The sequence below is a fragment of the Epinephelus lanceolatus genome, chromosome 9, assembly GCF_041903045.1.
Source record: "Epinephelus lanceolatus isolate andai-2023 chromosome 9, ASM4190304v1, whole genome shotgun sequence".
In the NCBI taxonomy this organism is placed as follows: Eukaryota; Metazoa; Chordata; class Actinopteri; order Perciformes; family Serranidae; genus Epinephelus; species Epinephelus lanceolatus.
The window spans coordinates 46,268,824-46,289,359 of NC_135742.1; the positions used below are offsets into that span (position 1 = coordinate 46,268,824).

The 20,536-nt window shown below is 39.5% G+C and overlaps 1 protein-coding gene across 1 annotated transcript; it reads right to left on the minus strand.

Moving 5' to 3' along the window:
• Positions 1-643: 643 nt before the first annotated feature.
• On the minus strand, positions 644-8,021 carry LOC144464309 (uncharacterized). Its single transcript, XM_078171011.1, has 2 exons — positions 2,921-8,021; positions 644-2,464 (listed from the first exon to the last, which is right to left on the minus strand). The coding sequence occupies exons 1-2, from the start codon at positions 3,381-3,383 to the stop codon at positions 2,415-2,417; spliced, it is 513 nt and encodes a 170-aa protein (XP_078027137.1). The 5' UTR covers positions 3,384-8,021; the 3' UTR covers positions 644-2,414.
• Positions 8,022-20,536: the final 12,515 nt, after the last annotated feature.

Consider the following 20,536-nt stretch of genomic DNA (forward strand, 5'->3'; position numbering starts at 1 on the left):
TATCACCTACTAGAAATGTCATACAAAAATACATCCTCTGCCTTTTTTTCAAAATCTTCATTCATTCATCTTCTAACCGCTTCATCCTCTTGAGGGTCGCGGGGGGGCTGGAGCCTATTCCAGCTGACATCGGGCGAGAGGCAGGGTACACCCTGGACAGGTCTGACACATAGAGACAAACAACCATTCATGCTCACATTCACACCTATGGACAATTTAGAGTTATCAATTAACCTAGTCCCCAATCTGCATGTCTTTGGACTGTGGGAGGAAGCCGGAGTGCCCGGAGAGAACCCACGCTGACACCGGGAGAACATGCAAACTCCACACAGAAGGGCTCCCATGCCCGGGATTGAACCAGCAACCCTCTTGCTGTGAAGCGAGAGTGCTAACCACCACACCACCGTGCTGCCCCTTTTTTCAAAATCTGATTAATCGAATAAAATAATCAATGATTAATCGATTTTTTTTTTTTAAATATATAAGTTAGTGGCAGCCCTAACTGTATGTAACACTGTATGTAACACATCTGATTCATATTATTTTAACCTGTTAGTGTTTCTTGCAATTGTGTTGTTGTAAGCTACTGTCATTACCGTCTGTCCTGCATCTCTTTCTGTCTCTCTCTCTCTCTGTCTCTCTCTCTGTCTCATTGTGTCATAAGGATTACTGTTAATTTATCATGTTGATCTGTTCTGTATGACATCTATTGCACGTCTGTCCGTCCTGGAAGAGGGATCCCTCCTCAGTTGCTCTTCCTAAGCTTTCTACCGTTTTTTTCCCCCGTTAAAGGGGTTTTTGTGGAGTTTTTCCTGATCCCCTATAATACACCGGGCACCTTCTCTCTCTCTCTCTCTCGTATTCTATTACTGCATCTTGCTAACTCGGCCATTCTAGATGTCACTAATTCGGCTTCTTCTCCGGAGCCTTTGTGCTCCACTGTCTCTCAGATTAACTCATATCGCAGCGGTGCCTGGATAGTGTGACATGTGTGGTTGTGCTGCTGCCGTGGTCCTGCCAGATGCCTCCTGCTGCTGCTGCCATCATTAGTCATACGGATTACTGTTAATTAATTTATTATGCTGATCTGTTCTGTACGACATCTATTGCACGTCTGTCCGTCCTGGAAGAGGGATCCCTCCTCAGTTGCTCTTCCTGAGGTTTCTACCGTTTTTTTTTTCCCCGTTAAAGGGGTTTTTTTGGGGAGTTTTTCCTTATCCGCTGCGAGGGTCATAAGGACAGAGGGATGTCATATGCTGTAAAGCCCTGTGAGGCAAATTGTGATTTGTGATATTGGGCTTTATAAATAAAATTGATTGATTGATTGATTGATCAGCTGTGAGGGTCCTAATGATAGAGGGATGTCGTATGCTGTAAAGCCCCGTGAGGCAAATTGTGATTTGTGATACACGGCTTTGATCAGCGAATATAATGTGACTTCGGATGTACGCCAAACGCTGGCTCCGTTATGCAGCAGATCCAGCAGTGCCGCCGTCATCAGGAATGGACGTCGCTAAACGTGACGGTTCAGTGGAAAGGACTTCTCATGTTTCTTAAACCGACAATGCTCGCTCATCGCTCCTAGCGCTAGCTCCTCACAGTTTTTCCTAGGTGGGAGGGGCTAAACATACATGTCGGCCGATGTATCAAGTTTAGATCGTTACGACGTAGCATGGGGGAGCGTTTGTTCATTTCCAAGACGTCGGCCTTTAATCGAAAATGACCACCACGCGACGTTCAAACAATCAATAAAAAGCTGCACTCAGTAGGCGCTCCTTCATTATTATTCATATGCTTTGTTAACTACGATCTTTATTCATTTAGGTCGATGTTAGGATGAAATGACCTAGGTATAGGCATAGCCTACGTCATGTTTGTATTAATTTTATTGATTGATGTCCAGTACATCAGGATCTGGTGTGGGCAGAGACCCAAAGTCTGGATGCTAATGGATGATGTGTTTTCTATAGGGACGCCACAGTTCAGTTACATAGGGGGCCCATATGAGACCATGAAGATCAGGTACTTAGGGGGCCCCTGGCAGTTACATAGGGGGGCCCAGAGAAAAACATCACCCAGGTTAGAGGAATGTATAATGGTTCCAGATGTGGGTTTTGGCCAACTATATAAGTATCTATATGTATGTGTCAGACTGAGAGAGAGCTTGTACCTTCTCCACAGCGCTGCTATTAAACCGTCAATTGAAGATCAACTTGTTGTCTATTGTGCATCTTTTACTATTTTGTCTTTGGACCAGAAGTTCTTTCCTATCAGTCAGATCTTTCAAACTACAAATATTTCACCATTCAATGTGAGAAATTAATGCTAACATTCAAAAATAGCTGACTGTTAACCTTTTTCGTGTGTAAGTGTGCACTATGAAGAGACAAAAGTCAATTTGACAAACTTTATTTTCAAATTTCCACAAACAATATCTGACGGCCAGTCCGCTTCTCCTGGCAGCCTGCAAGACACAGAAAAGATGATGAGCACATAACTTCAAGAAACAAATCCCAACTTCACCACTGTATTTTTTTTTTTAGCATTTCAGCTGTCTTTTAGCCAGATTGAAGGCTTTGGGTCCGTCACTCTGCTTCATTTAGTGTGGAAACTGTTAAATAACGGGATCCGGCGTTAACTCCATTAACTGTTAACAGCAGCTCAACAATCAGTCCGTCATCTCGGAAAAACAGTGGCTTCAAAACTGCGCTATTACCTGTAGCCACCGGGTCAGTTTGCTTTGCAGAGGAGGAGACCTCGACTGAAAAATTGCCCATAAAATCACATTACCAACATACCGAAGGCATCCTTAAACTTAACTATTTGATAATCGTGCCTCACCACTCACCAGGAACCTCTTTTAACGGTCACAGAAGAAACAGCATAGCTATTTTCTGCCAATTTATTCCAGTTAGCTTACCTGAAACCAACTGCGATGAGATGCTGTGTCCTGCGAGCTCAGTTCCAAACAAAGACCGCAGAGATGAAATTCCGTCTCTGTGGCGACTTCCGTATGTGGGCAGACATTCTACGGCACTGGGCCCATAGACATTAGGCTCGGTCGAGATGAACTGCGCCTCGCCTGGAAAGTAGACGAGAGCAGGCGGCCGCAGCGGGGGGCGGTGACAGAAAGCTGCGGTGAAGTCGGACAGTTTCCCGACGTTTCCAGCAGCAGCAGCAGCAGCAGCAGCAGCAGCAGCAGCAGCAGCAGCAGCAGCAGCAGCAGCAGCAGCAGCAGCAGCCGCCGCCGCCGCCGCCGCCGCCTCCTCCTCCTCCTCCTCCTCCTCCTCCTCCTTCTTCTTCTTCTTCTTCTTCTTCTTCTTCTTCTTCTTCTTCTTCTTCTCTTTTTTTAATGGCGGGTCGCAAACAACTTTTAGGTGCATACTGCCACCTACTGTACAAGAGTGTGCATCATCATGTCACTTACCTATTTTTATATTTTAGCTGCCAGCCCTGTGTCCCTTAGGAACACAAGCAGCGCCCTCCTCCCCTTCCTTATCTCTTCTCCCTCTCCTTCTGTTCCCAGAATTCCATTTAGGCCCCACTCCCTACCTGCCTCTTTAATTTTTTCTTCAAATCTTTTCCTTTTTATTTTATACTTCATACATTGAAGCAACACATGTTCTACATTTTCCTTTACTCTGCACATATCACACAAATCATCTATCCTTTTCCCCAGTAACCACATGGTGTCATTCAGTCCGGTGTGTCCTACTCTAAGACGTGAAATGAGGATTTCCTCCCTCCTGTTCCTCTCTCTGTAGATCTTAGTTATTACTGACTTTTGTATTTTATGAAATCCTCTTCCTTTCTGATCCTCATCCCACTTTTCCTGACATTTTTCCATTCCTTTTTTCTTGATTATTGTTTTTCCTTCTCCTTTACCTAGCTGAATAGGTATTGTAATTTCTTTTCTTAGTGATGCTTTTGCTAACTTGTCAGCCGTCTCATTCCCTTTCACCCCCTCGTGTGCTGGTACCCAGCAGAACTGTACATCCACACCACCCCGGTGAAGCCTTAATAGGCTATGTTGTAGTTCTATTAGTAAATCTTCTCTGTCTGATTTAGTTGACTGTATACTTTCTAAAGTTGCTGCTGAATCTGTGCACACCACCACCCGATCTGGTCTGACCTCCTCCACCCACTGCAGGCATACAATGACAGCCACCACCTCTGCTGTGTAAACTGACAGTTGATTTGAAATTCTCTTAGAGATATGTACATTGAATTCTGGAATGAAAACACCAATACCCACACACTCATGTTCATTTTTAGAGCCATCTGTGAATATTTTTAGGTATCCATAATATTTTTGTCTCAGATATACATTTGTTTTAACTCCAGTTTCTGTCAAGCGCCATTCTCTTTTCTTTTCTAGAATGCTCATGTCAACTTTTGTTTCTGGGTACAGCCATGGAGGAACACTACTTGTAGGATTAGCTTTTGTAAACTCCAAGTTCTCCATGCCAAACTGTTTCACCTTATCTCCTATCTCCCATCCAAAGCCTCTTCTCTGAAATGTAGAGTATTCCCAACACGGTTTTAATGTATTAGTTGAGGGGTTTTCATCACCATTTCCTTTCAGTTTAACCCAGTATGTTAGTGAAAATTTGTCCCTCCTCATCTCCAATGGTGTTTCTCCTGCCTCTATTAGGACTGCATTAATTGGTGTTGTTTTCATGAGTCTTGTGCATATTCTTAAAGCCCTGTATTGTAATCTGTCTATTTTTTGTAGAGTAGTTTTTGCTGCTGCTCCATATATTATACAGCCATAGTCTATTGCTGACCTCATCAGTGCTTTATATATGTCCATTAGAGCTTGTTTGTCTGCCCCCCAGTAGCATCCAGCAACAGCTCGTAAAAGATTTATTACTTTTTTACATTTTGTTTCTAAATGTTGGATATGGGTTTTCCATGTGTGTTTATTGTCCAACCAAAGGCCAAGGTATTTCAACTCCGATACTTTCTGCAGTGGTTGACCATACAGTGTTAAGTTTACATTATTAACCTTCCGTTTATTTGTTATTATCATGTAGCAGGATTTACTGACTGAAAGTTTGAACCCCCACTCATATGACCACCTCTCCACTTCCTGTATAGCGCTTGCAATATTCCTGATAACATGCGTCACATTTCTGCTTCTCATCCATATGGTACCATCATCCGCATAAAGGGCTGAATTAATACTCCCATTTAGTTTTGAAAAAATATCATTAATCATGATATTAAACAAAAGTGGACTAATGACACTTCCCTGGGGAATACCATTTTCTACCTCTAAATCCTGAGATAATGCTGTTCCTACTTTAACTTTGATCTTTCTGCCTGTTAAGAAATTCATTATCCAATTAAAGACTCTTCCACCAATACCCATTTGATTTAGTTTTATAAGAAGACCATCTCTCCACATTGAGTCATAAGCCTTCTCAATGTCAAAAAACACAATAACCATTACCTCTTTCATTTTAAAAGTCTTTTCAGTTTCATTGCTCACTCTTACTAAGGCATCCACTGTTGAGCGCCCTTTTCTGAAACCACACTGATTATTATTTAGCAGCCCTTTCTGCTCCAGAAAAAAACGCTAATCTATTTACAATGACTTTCTCCATCCATTTGCAAATGTGAGATGTTAACGCAATAGGTCTGTAATTGTTTGGGTTTCCAGGATCTTTCCCCGGTTTGCTGGATGGCAGTATTACTGCCTCCTTCCAGCTCCTGGGTATCTGTCCCTCTCTCCATATTTTATTAAAAAGATTCAATATTATCCGTAACGTTACTTCAGGAAGCTGTTGGAGCATTGCATAACAAATCTGATCCTGTCCTGGAGCCGTATTTCCTGTGCCTTGTAAGGCTGTTTTAAGTTCTTTCATTGTGAACTCCATATCTAATGTTGAACTACAATTCTCTTTTTTCTCCCAGATGTTTTTATGTTCCCTAAGAACCTGCTCTCTCTTTTTCCTGTGTAAATCATCAAGGTGATCACCACTATGAGTGGCAATAAATGTTTTCCCAAGTAGCTCTGCTTTTCCTTTGTCTGAAGTTACCAATTCATCCTCATTAATCAAAGCTGGAGTTTTACCTGATTTTCTATTACCATTCATTTGTCTAAACATAGACCATACAGGAGATAATTTTGTTTCTCTGCCAATGGTGGAACAGAAATCTCTCCATGATCTCTTTTTGCGTCTTTAATTATTTTCCGAGCAAGAGCCCTTTTTCTTTTGAACTCTATAAGGTTCTCTTGTATCATGTTCTTCATTAGCTTTCTAAAAGCCCTGTTTCTCTCTTTAATGGCTTTACTGCATTCCTCATTCCACCAAGGAACTACCCTCCTCCTACTCCCTGTTGTTTTCTTAGCAACAGTCAGATTTGCAGCATCTAGAATATGGTCTGTTACCTGTTTTGCATAGTCCTCAATATCTCCTTCAAGACTAATAGAGCCTACTGAGGCTTCACAACAGTGTTTAAATTTCTTCCAGTCAGCTTTATCAAAGCACCATCTTGTAAACGTGCAACCCTCTTGTTTAGATACCTCTTTATTCATTGTAATTAGTATTGGAAAATGATCACTACCTACCAGAGAGTCATTCCTAACATTCCATTCACAAGCATTAACTAAAGAGTCAGACACTAGTGTGAGATCTATACATGAAAATGTACCTCTATTTACATCGAATCTTGTCCCTTGTCCATCATTAAGACATACAAGTGATCTTTCATCTAAAATGTCTTCTATTATAGAACCATTACTGTCTGTGTGATTGCTGCCCCATAAAGTATTATGTGCATTGAAATCTCCACACCATATTTCTCCTCTGTGTGGACTTCCAGCCACTTCTTTTAACACTTCTACATCCAGATTTTTACATGGATTATAGAAATTTATTACCTTAATATTTCCCTTAATTCTTCCACTGCATATCTCAAGAATTACACACTCAATATCATTAGGTGAAGCAATCTCTCTATAAGCTAACCCATCTTTAATAAATGTAGCACACCCTCCACCATTCTGATTATTGGCTCTATCATGCCTAACTGAACTGAATCCAGGGATTATAAAATCTAAGTGAGGTCTCAGCCAGGTTTCCTGAATACATATTACATCTGGGACAGTTTCTAGAGAGTAAATATATTTTTTGAGTTCTTGACCATTAGCTATAAGACTCCTTGCATTCCAATGGAGAATAAGGAGGACCATAATTAATGTTTTAACTGACAGTTTGTACATTTCCAACTGATTCATCCGTTGACAATAGAGCATGGATTTGGTCAGCTTTTAGATCTTTCATTTCAAGGAACTTTCCTGCTGCCTCCACAATAGTTTTGATTTTATCACTTTTCCTCGTCATTTGAGTGGCTACATTAATGGTATGGCAGATAAAGGCCACAAACTGGATTCTGTTGATAGCTATGGTGTTTTCTCCAGTCTTACATTTGTGACTGCAGACACTCTGTACAGGGTTCTGCACCTGGCTTTCTCTTGTATGGGCTTTATCTTGCAGTACTTTTCTTTGAGCCTGCTCACTTACAATGACTTGGTGTGTTCCCTCCACTCTGACTTTCTTGAGTGCTTCTGCATATGATACCTTTTCTGTTATCTTAACCCTCTGAGCTTCTCTGGCTTCTTTTTGCACCACACAGCCTTCATATGCTGCACTGTGATCTCCACCACAATTACAACATTTAACTTTAGCGTCTTTTTCACATTTTCCATATTCATGCTGTCCTCCACATCTTGCACATCTAACCCATAAGAACCCACTGTGACACAGGTGCCACACATCCTTTAAATGTTCTGGAAAATTCCATAAACAGCTTTCTCCTTGACTTTAACTCATGAAGTCCCAGAGTGACACATACTTAACATCCTGGTGGATCATGTGACAGGTCATGTGATTTGGTCTTCCCACAACAACATTTCCAAGATGTCTGTGTGCCAGGTTACCACTAGGGGCAGAGCTAGCTAAATTTAAAAAGCTTGTTTTTGGTTGCCAAAGGTAAGATTCAAACCATTTAAGAATTGTAATGCTTACATAACAAGTCCTTTATTACATTTAACCTGCTGTGAACACATTTCATGAACAAATTGATATAAAACAAGTCAGGTAAATATCGTTGTGACATATATGTCACATCGGACCTTTAACCTTAAAATTGTCATGGAAAACCTATTGTGACATATATGTCACAATAAGAAATTTTTTTATGATCTGCTCAGTTAACTTAACTTTTTCAATGATATTTAGTTAATACATTTTATATTGTTCAATTCAAAGCATATTAAAACAAATGTAAACAAAAAATCACATTATATGAATCCAATTATTAACAAAATATATAAGGAAACCATTTTTACCCATCAGTGAATAAAAACAGACCCTATATCACTTTGTTCTACCCTATATCATTTTAAAATTTCATGAAAATAAATAAATAATAAAAATTGAAAAGAATAATTGAAAATTGTAATTTATTTTTATCTGCATTATGGATAAGAAGCGATACAGTGTTCAGGATGCACTGACAGTCATCCAGGGAGACGACAGTGACTTTGAGGGATGTGAAAGTAGCTCAGATGACGACCTTGAAGACCCTGATTACACTCCCAGCAACAAAGACATGGAGAATGACAAGTCAAGTGAGTCTAGTGATTCAGACTGCAGTGAATCAGGTGATTTAGATGAAGTACCTCAACCAAAGATGAACCCTGGACAGCAAAATACAACTACCCAGTATAGTTTGTATTTTTATTCAATTTGCAGATTTTTGCAAATGTATTCATTTGTGTGTTGTAAAACAAATATGAAAAGAAAATGTTGTTGTTAAACCTAAGAGGTAAAGTTAGAATCTTTGTTACCAAACAGAAAAACATGACCAGAAAAAGACTGTAGCTCAGTTTTTTTACAGCTACAATGGCTTGTTGAGAAGACCTCCAATATGATGAGGCAGTCTTTTTTTTTTTTTAATTCAATTTACAAATTTTTGTATTGTGAAATAAATCAAAATTTTGTTGTTAAAGATTTTGTTGTTAAACCTAAGAGGTAAAATTATGATATTGTGGAAACGCAAATAAAAAGACAAAGCTTTGTTATCAAACCAAAAAAGACTAAGGCTGATTAAGTTTCAAAAGAGGAATGAATTTACCATTAACACCCATTGACAGATCTTTGACACTAATGAGTGTTATTTTGAGAAAAATGTCAGAAATGTGTTCTATATGGTCTATTTAGTCTATTTTGTGTCCCCCATAATTTTCCTTGATGGATAAATTATCCAGGTTCTTAACGCCCAATGTGACATATATGTAACATTACAGATCTCTGACAGTGAGGGGTGGTATTTTGAAAAAAAATGTCAGAAATATGTTCTAAGTGGTCTATTTAGCCTGTTTTATGCCCCCCATAATTTTCCTTTAAGGAGAAATTGGTCCGGGTTCTTATGGGCTAAGTTTTCCATTACACTGTTTGGCAATGTGCCCCATTCTTTGACAAGCAAAGCACCTGAGGGGTTTTGGGATATACTCCCTTACATTGAAATTTATGTAACCCATTTGCACTGATCTGGGGAGAACTTTCTCAAACTGAAGTATCACAGCCGTGGTATCTTTCAGTACCCCATCCCTTTTATTTTTGATTCTTGAGGCCTTAATCACTTTACCACCTTTAATTTCTTTTTTGATGTCTTCCATAGTCATACTTAAAGGTATTCCAGAAATGACACCACAAACACTTGCTAAGTCCCCGGGTACGTGAGCCTTCATTCTCTCTCCAAGCAAGGTAGACGTACCGAGAATTTTCTCTTGTTGTTGCTTGCTGTTTGCATGTATCATTACTCGTTTATTTTTCATAAACTTCGCGAACTTGATTTTCCAATCTCATCTTCGATTGCTTTAGTAAGCTTTATCGGGTGGTAATGCCCTCCGTCTTGATTAAACTCAATCACTACCTTCCAGTCGTTTGTTTGATCATGTTGGTCCTGCTTCTGAGGACTGTGTCTTGATTTTTTCCTCTTAGTGGGTTCGACTTCGCTGCCATCTGACCAGCTTAACTCCCGTTCTTTCCTATTCCTCTCTCTAGCCGCCCTTTTCTGTCTTGTAGATCTGGATATCATCCACTCCATTTCATTCTCACTGAAACCATCTGAGGTAGTTGACATGATGATACAGTCAAAGTACAGTTTATGCAACCCGCCAAACAATTTTCAATCCTACCACTCTCCAACTCACGCGATACTCCCAGCTCCCTGTTCTCCCCGTTGATCAACCTGCTCCAGATTTTCCAGCAGCCTTCAGTCCGTACAGGAAGTCACAGACACACTTACATCCTGTCTGGAATGATGTCAATTCATTAAAAAAGTGATCAGACCCATATATCAGTTTGTTTTCACCATCAGTCACACAACATGTTTTCTGTTCACAGAATAAACCTTCAGATTAGACAAATACAATCTTAATCTCTAAAATTCAACAAAAATGAGTAGTTTATCTAAAACGTCATATTGTTGAGTCGGCATCTAAACCAATCAGCTGTTAGATCAGGTGAGAGCCAGGCGGTGCCGTCGGTGGAGAGCAACTTTTTTTTTTTTTTTTTTTTTTTTTAATCAACACAAGGAGGTTATACAGAGTTTTAACTGAAAGTGATCATAGGAAATAACACAAAATGCAAACATCAACTTAATCAAATTACAGTGTAAACACAAAGAGTCATGTAAAGGCAGTATTACAAACATATATATAAAGTAACAAACCATATTCATCCATATTGTGTGCAGAAGATGGTGAAATTAAATAATATAAACACATTTTATATTAAATCAAGGAATTTTAAGTATTTGTTAAACAAGTCTGATATTTTTATGGCTTTGTCGTTTGATGATGTTGTTATTGTATTAAAGTATTGTTTGAGTTCATTTTCAAAGTATTTTCCATTTGGTTTTTTCTTTGCCCATTTTGTTTTATGAATGTGAAATTTGCCCAGCATGATGATAGTCTGTAACAAGAGGGAAAGGTCATGAGGTATGGAGGGGTTTTCAAAGTGAAAGAGGATGTGGCTTTCCTGGAGGCCGATCCTGTGTCCGGTTTTGTTATGGATTAGGTTTTGTATATGAGTCCAGAGGTTTTTACTGTATGAGCACTGATAAAAGAGGTGGATAATGGTTTCTGGTTCTGTTTGGCAAAAATCACAGTTATAGTCTATGTTTAATTTAAATCTCTCCAGGGTTTTTTTTGCCGGATATAAATTATGACAGATTTTGTATGATATTTCTTTGACTTTGTTGTGAATGAGCAGCTTCTCGCCAACCAGCCACGCCCCTCTCCAGTTTATTTCCCCATACAGTGAATTCCAGTAAGAGTTGGCTGCCGGTTGATTTGAGGGTTGAATGAGATTCCTGATAAATTTATTTGAGCAGATTTTAGTTGTTATATCTATGTCATGGATGAATAGTTTGGTATCATTTTTCTGTGTAAGAGGATGGAACTGGGAACCTTTCAGGAGCTGTAAAATTTCCATTGGTATTGTATTGGAAACTGTAGTGTATTCTGTTTGTGAGATTGTGAGATGGTATTTATTGATAAATTGGTTGTAAGATAAGATTTGTCCTTGTTTATCAATTAACTGATTAACCCATAATATCCCCTGATCAAACCAAGATTTGTAAAATATTGTTTTGTTTCTGTGCTGTATGTGTTGGTTGTTCCAGATGTAGCAGCTGGTTGGCGAGAAGCCGCATTTGTAGATCAGCCCCCAGGAAAGCAACGCCTGTTTATGGAAGTTTGATAACGTAATTGGTATTTTGTCAATTTTAAAATTACACTTGAGTAAAAAATGAATTCCTCCTAATTTATTAAATAGATAATTTGGAATTGCATTCCACATATTGACATTTTCTCTGACAAGGCGACATAACCAATTAATTTTGAACATATTATTCATAGTTTCAAAACTCAAAACTTCCAACCCTCCATTTCCCCTCTGGTTATAGAGAATCTCTTTTTTTAGATAATGGGCTTTGTTTCTCCATATGAAATTAAAAAGCATTTTATCCAGTTCTTTACATATGTTTACAGGTAAATCCATTGACAAAGACATGTATACAGACCTTGATATTCCTTCAGCTTCAGCTAATAAAACTCTACCATAAATGGACAAATCTCGCATTAACCACATATTAAACCTTTTCTTTTCTTGATTTATGATAAAGCTGAAGTTCAGTTCAGATCGATTGGACTGGTTGTTTATTGTTACCCCAAGGTAAGTAACTGTGTTCTTGACAGGAATACCACAGACTTCGGGCAAGCTACAGGTTTTAAGTGGCAACAATACAGATTTTCCTAAATTCATAGTTAAGCCAGATACATCAGAGAATTCTCTAATACAATTTACTACTTTACTTACTTCTGTTTGCGTCTTAATAAAAATGGCAGTGTCATCTGCCAGTTGTGATATTTTAAATTCTCTGTCAAAAGCACAGATACCGTGAAAGTTTCTCATTTTAGCTTGAGTAGCCAACATCTGTGCTACAAGGAGAAACAGGTACGGGCTTAGAGGACAGCCCTGTTTTATTCCTCTGTCAATATTGAATCTAGGAGAGGTTCCATGTTGTAGTTTTACTGAGCGGTTGCATCCCTTGTATAAAGTTCCAATGATAACGATAAATCGTTCTCCAAATCCAAAGGTATTGAGTGTTTTTACTATGAATTGGTGGTTTACTGTATCAAATGCTTTGTAAAAGTCAACAAACAAAACAAGACTGTCCTCGTTTATGTATTCATTATAATCTATTAAGTCCAATATTAATCTTACATTATTAATTATACTTCTACCTGCCATAAACCAAGATTGTTCCTCATCAATAATTTCTCCCAATCCCACCTTTAGTCTCTGCGCAAAGATGGAGGCAAATATCTTAGCATCATTGTTTAATAAGGTTATTGGCCTCCAGTTTTCTATATTCATTTTGTCTTTATTTGGTTTGGGTATTAATTTTATAAGTCCTTGCTGCATAGAAGGTGGGAGTTTGCCTTTGGTGATTGATTCTTCAAAAGTACATGCAAGAAACAGAAAAAGTACATGTAGAATTCGCCAGTAATGCCGTCGTTTCCGGGAGATTCATTATCTTTTAGTGAACCTATAGCTTTAAGTATTTCATAATTAAAGATTTTTTGGTCACACAAGTCCTTAAGTTTGTTGTCAATTTTTTTAATATTTTGATTTATATTTTGACAATACAGATCCATTTGATTTTCATCAAGAGTTTGTCTGGAGTACAGTTTTTCAAAGAAATTAGCCACGTAGTTAGAGATTATTGATTCATCTTCACAAATCGTACCATTAATTTTAAGTTTGCTCACAGAAGACATTTCATCATTTCTTTTTTCCAGGTTAAAGAAATACTTAGAGCACTTCTCGCCTTGCTCTAGCCATTTTCTTCTGGATCTAATGAAAGCACCTCTAGCCTTTTCTTCATAAATTAAATCCGACGCAGATTGCAGTGAGGCAAGTTCATAATTTTTGTAACAATTTGGAGTTCTTTTTCTCTTGTTGTTTTAGACATTTTTTTGCCCAATGCTATAGCCAATCTTCTGATTTCATATTTTAATAACTCCCAGGACTCTCCATACAGGTTGGTAGTCACTGCTTGTCTCCAGTACTTCTCAATAAGCTTTTTTATTTGGTTTTGAAAGTCATGATTTTGAATTAGTATTCTATTCTACTTTTTGACAGGTTTATCCTAATTGAAATTGCTTTGTGGTCTGTGAAAATAGTGGGTTCAATGTCTGTTTTCTCTACATTATCAGTTGTGCTGGCTGAAACCAGCCAGAAGTCAATACGAGACTGTAAGGATTTATCTTTATTACTCCATGTATACATTTTATCATTTGGATGTTTATGTCTCCATATGTCAATTAAGTTTAATCTATTACATACATTATCTAGCTCATTCATTGTTCCTTTATTTTTTGTAGGAAATCTATCAATTTCATCATTCATAACTGTATTAAAATCCCCACCCCAGATAATCTTAGCCAAAGGAAATGTTGACAACCATCCACTGATTGCATCTTCTATAGCCAAGAACAGGTTAACATTTTCTTTTTTATTATTTTATTATCATAAATGTTTACCAAAATAAATTGTGAATGATCTGTGTTTAATAACAACATAATCCATCGTCCCTTATCATCTGAAAGGTATTTAATAATTTGGCCTTTAAAGTTTCCCTTTAGGACAGCGACCCCTGCTGACTTGTTTGTACCAAATGAAAACCAGATGTCTTTCCTCCATTGATTTTTCCAGAATAAACTATCTGACTTTTCGGCATGCGTTTCTTGGATGAAGTAAAAATCTGCTGGTTTCCCCTGACAAAACAAGAACACCCCTTTCCTTTTTAAGTCATTTCTAATCCCCCTCAAATTTATGGACAAAATAGAAATAGACATGACTGGACTAACGACTTAAAAAAAAGCAAACAGAACGGACAAACAAACAAAAGATTTAACGAAATCTCGATCCTCGCTTAGGTCGAGATAAAAAATAAAACTGCCCCCTCTCGGTGTTAGGCCATAGGGCTAAATCAAAATGTTCCTCTGTATAATTAGTGATATCTGTTCAGTATTTTAGTAAAGAGACAAGAAAAGCTTAAGTGTATAAGGCATTACATTTACATTTTTTTTTTCTCCGTAGTTTTGGCACATTTAATGTGATCTTACGTCACACAGTCACTCTTCGTCCATCGATGTAGGTGAATGGCCCCCTGAAGCCAGCTCTCTTGCCCTCCTTACGGGCCTGCTCCACCTGGGGCCACAGCTTGTTTCGGGCATCCTTCACCTGTTGCGTAAGGTCTTCAAAGAACCTGATCTTGCGCTACTTAAGCACCGTCGCTGTCCTAGCGTCCCTCCAGACGCGGTGCTGGTGGGCTCTGGATATGAAAAGCACAATGATGTTGCGGCTGGACCTCTGCTCCCCGGACCGGGGGCCCAGCCGGTGTGCGACATCCACCGTCAGCTCCAGCTGCTCCTTGATTCCTGGGGAGACCTGTCCAAACAGGTCGGTGATAATCTTCCTGCTGTCCTCGCCGTTTGTCTCGGGGATCCCGGCCACCCGAAGGTTCCAGCGCCTCCTGTATGCCTCCAGCTCGTCGCATTTCTCCCGCAGCTCCGCTTTCTCTTTTTGCAGAGCGGTGACTGTCGTCTCCAAGGTTTGAACTTTTGTTGTTAGTTCTTCCATCTGCTTCCCCATGCCATCCAATGTGTCTTTGACCTCTTTCACAGTGTTTTCCACAGAATGTGTGCATTTAAGTGTTTCCATCCGCAGCCGTTCAATTCTTTTCATTGCAGCAAAAATGTGGGCGTTAGAAATGTGCCGATCATTGTCCTCCGCACTGGCTAAAGTTTTTGATTTTTTAGATGGTCTGCTAGGTTGGCTGGCAGTGCCTGAAGCATCTGTAGTGGAAGCTTTCTTGAGCTCCTCGTCCATTTTTTCCAATTGTTCATCCATAGCTTTTCTTGCATAAGAGTGCATATCCTGAATATTACTCATAATTGTCCAAAAGCAGCAAATAGTGTCCAAATGAGGCTTGTGTCGCCGAAGTGCAGCGTTCAGGCTCACCCACACAGGTGCGTTTGTTTAGCCCAATCAGCACAGTGGCTCCATTTCATAATCTTAAACCTCTTTAAAAACTTTTAGGTCCTTTAGTCCTTCTTAGTAAAGTCTTTGTAGCTTATTAAAGCCCTTTCAAGGTAATGCAAATGTCAGTGCATTACACGGTTTCTCACTCCACCGGCATGCTCTGCCTCTATAGCAACAAATTCCCCCCTGGTGGAGAGCAACTGCAGCGCCTGGCTCTAAAAACTGCGACCGCCTCGCTCTTGCGGCTTTATCGCCGTCCACTTTTGTAATACGTCAGAGCAAGTCGGGATGAAGTCGGACACAAAACTAACCGGCATGCATTGTGTGCCGATCGCCGGTGATCGAATCTGTGCAGGCCTGGCTCATCTCGAACGAACCTAATATATACGTAGACGCCGCATTGAGTGGGTTTGCCCGCTGCTGTGATATGTCAACGTCGCTGCCATATTGGATGTGGCAAGGCTGCGTTGTAAACTAATACAAGTGAATGGACTTAATTTCATAAAGCGCCTTTCTACAAAGAAATTTACGTTAATGCTTCTCGTTTATTCATTCACACACATACTTGGGAAACAGTTAGGCACCAAAAACAATGTATTTGATCTTCTCAGATGGCTAAGATAAGAACTTTATTGATCCCACACAGGAGTAATCACGTTACATCAGCTATAGAGAACAAGGTAGTGCCGAAAAACAATACACAGTATATACACCTTATTTTTCATGGAAACACGGATGCAAAACAGAACGCAGCCAGCTTCCGTTTTTTTGTGCGACACTTCCGGTCCAGCACTCGTACCACTGTGTAAATGGGAATCGCCTTGTTGTTTACCTTGCTGAGTTTAGCTATATATAGGCTATGTATATATCACATTTTTCACGTCACTATATCACCGTTTAGACTAATCTGGTGTTTGTAAAGTCTATAAACACAATGACTGAGCAAACATTAGTATTTTCTCTGTGTGTAATTAATAACATGGTTATCGTAGATTAGCTGGGCTAACCGTTAGCTGTTAGCCATTAGCCGTTAGCCGTGTCTGTAATAACTCACTAAACTCACAAAGTGGCCCGTGAAAAAAATATTTTCTCCAGCGGATGTCTTAGTTACAACATGATTGAGCTAACTGGAGTAGTTTCATGTCGTATCCGACAACGGGAGGCTTTTAACGGATGACGATCCTGATGTTAGCTTTGCTGCTAGTGTTAACGTTAGCTGTCCCTGTCAGCTGCAGCCACTGATGCTTTCTAGACATTGTGATTTCCCAAAACTGAATAAATACCATACATAGCAACACAAAACTGCTTTGCTAGCTCAATCATGTTGTAACGGCTGGATGGTTGATGTGTACATGCTGATTCAGGTGCTATCAGAGCCGACATTAGGGAGCCGATCCGCGCATCACTATGGCTTAATGATCAACTCAGTCAATTAAAACAACCCGTGCTGTGTTAGGAGTGTATGTCGCTGACAGAAAGAAAGAAAGAAAAGGGAAAAAAAGATAGAAAAGTCAGAGGTTTACCAGTGGTTATATTCCACACACAAAGAATATCTATCTATCTATCTATCTATATATATATATATATATATATATATATATATATATATATATATATATTTATATATATATATATATATATAGATAGATAGATATAGATATATAGATCTATCTATCTATCTATATAGATATATATTCTTTGTGTGTGGAATATATGCTGACAATAACCGATAAACGATCACGCCCAGAGCCGCCAATGTTAACAACATTTTGTAGAGAGGGGGATAAGTGCTGTCCCATTCCTATTTGTAGCATACGGAGCCCTTTCAGACTCTCACACTCAATCACTTACAGCTGACGTCAGTTAAGTCAGTGAGGGTTCAGGGCTTGAGTCTTTAGGGGCCGGAATGGAATTGGGCCTATATGTTTATGACTGGGCCAACCCAAAGCTGACGTAACAGAGACGTTTGATGAGCTGGGACAAAAAAGTATTAAATTTAAAGATATCCGCCCATGCGGCTGACGCTTGTCAGACATTATAAATTCAGGGCCAATGTGTCGTCCTCAGGCCGACGTCGGCCAGATGTATGTGTGCTATCTGGGGAGTGTGTAATGTGCAAGGTTGGCTTTGGCAAATTGCATATTTCTTATTGGTGTCCGGTTCAAGAGGCCAACTAGTCTACTAGATATTGCATTAAGTCATTATAATTTAAACCTGTACTAAAAGAAAATATATGCTTGCTTTTTTCCTGTGGATGCATGCAATTAACTTTAGGTGGTGCTCCTAGTCCCAAGGACAATGAAGCTGAGGGACAGACTAACCCCAGTTGTGATGTGGCGGAGGATGAGAGCAGAAATATGACAGGTGCAATGTAAAGGCATAGCCTACTATGCATTACATTTTAGCTGGAGGAAAACCTTTTTAGTAGTATTAAGTAGGATTTTTTTGTTGTAGTAATAAGTTGACTAAAAGTTGACTATAGGGCCTATTGTCCAATTTATACCCCCTTAGTTCATGACTGTGAGCCATGGAGATATAAATTGGGTTTATGTAATACAAGAGCAGGGCAGGGCAGAGCAGGGCAGGGCAGGGCAGGGCAGGGCAGGGCAGGGCAGACAATTACTGATGTCTTTGTATAATAATTAGTCAGTGTGTCTGTGTAGTGTGTACAAGCATATAGAGGATCATAGGTAGAAAAGCATGGGCTGGTGCTTGGGCCAGTGTGTGGGCCGGAGCGCCTCAATGCCCCAGGCTGAATTTGTGTCCCAGTCCATCCCTGCCTCTCACTCATCTTATCAGCCTTTCTCTTACTAGTGGGATCTTTCCCAGTAAATGGAAACTAGCCTGTGTCATACCTATTTTTAAATCAGGAACAGCTTACCAGGTATGCAATAGGCCACTTAATGTATTGCCTGTATTTTCTAAGGTCCTTGAAAAAGTTGTCACTCATCAGTTGCTCAGTTATGTAGATTCAAACAATTATCTACATCCCCTACAGTTTGGCTTCAGTCCAAATTATTCCACAGAGACTGTGAACTGCATTTTTTTATTGAACAGCTCAAATCTTCAATTGATTGAGGTGAAGTAGTTGGAGCAGTCTTTCTGGACCTAAAAAAAAGCTTTTGATACTTTAAATCATAATATACTCATTCATCAACTCTCGAAATTTAATTTCTCCAACAAAACGTACTTTCAATCTTATCCATCTGACCGAGAACAGTGTGTTATCATTAACACTTAACAATAAGGTACACAAAATTAGAGTAGTTACTGAGGAACTAATGAGGAACTAATGAGTAGTTACTGAGGAGCTAAGGTACACAAAATTAGAGTAGTTACTGAGGAACTAATGAGGAACTAAGGTACACAAAATTAGAGTAGTTACTGAGGAACTAATGAGGAACTAAGCTACAAAATTAGAGTCGTTACTGAGGAACTAATGAGTAGTTACTGAGGAACTAAGGTACACAAAATTAGAATAATTACTGAGGAACTAATGAGGAACTAATGATGAACACACTATTAGTTAATGGTCAGTTCTTCAGTAACCCCTGATCAAATTTCAGAGGAGTAGTTACTGAGGAACTAATGAGTAATGAGTAGACTAGATACATCCATCATAAACTATACAGAGGCTACTGTATATTAACATGAGAGTGTTTTAGGTATTTAAGTATTTAACATCACAAAGACTTGTGGTCAGTGGGATGTGAGGATACTTAAAATAACATCTGTACAGATATGAAGCCCTGACTATATCTGACTGATCTGTAATGAAAGCTGTTATCTTATATACAATATGAACCTTATTGTCAGATACAATTTATATAGCCTGTGTAGTTGAGGGGACAGGTCTGCTCTGCAGCAGCAAACTGAAATGATGCTGATTCACATTAAAATTAATGTGAAATGGAGGTCGAACCATGAACATAAATTACAGATCGCCTGTAAAGCATTTTAATAAATCTATTGTCACTAAAACAACCAGAGATTGAAAACAAACTGATATATGTGTAGCAGGGTGAGATGCTCATCCCCGCCCTTAATGAGAGTGTGCTTCCTTGCTCTCATCTCCACTTTGTAGCCAATCACCGCATGAGGGCACTCTATATGAGGAGGCTGTGTTCAGTCTGACTCTCTCTTGCTCGTTGGCTCCGAGACCGTCCACTTCCTGGTCGCCTCGCTTCCTTTCCCCGCTGCCACCTGCGCAGGTAATGTAGTAGCTGCCTGTACACACCTGGAAAATTGGCTGTTTGCTTCACAATTTAATTAGATGGTTTGTTTGTATGTAGCTTCCTGCATTGTTGTCCTGGGCTGACGCTAATGACGCGCGCCGTTCCCCTGAGCTGTCTGGCTGTCCTCCCGCTGCTGCACAGCGCGAGCTCTGCTCCGCTCTCGCTCAGGTGATCAAACACACCACCTATAACAGAATTTTAATAACTGGTGATTTTAATTTACATGTTGATAATACCTCGGATCCAATGTCCAGAGAATTTAAACCTTTTAACCTGCATGGATTTTAAACAGCACGTCACACAGCTGACTCACAACAGAGGACACACCCTGGACCTGGTCATAACCTATGGCCTGTCCACTGGTGTGTCCTCTGTTGTTGACCTGGCTGTGTCTGACCACTACTGTGTGTATTTTAACATCACCAGTTTTAGCCATCAGGAGGCCCCGGTGAGAACGGTGAGGAAACACTACCTAACTTCTGAAGTGGCTGCAAATTTTATCCAGATTTTACAGAGCACTCCTGCTGAAATTTTACCTGCACCCTGTGATTTTATTGTGGACAATTTTAACAGTAAATTAAAGGCAACACTTGACTCAGTGGCTCCACTTTTAACCAAAATCATAAAAACAAAACCTACACCCCCGTGGAGAAATGATAACATCAAAAG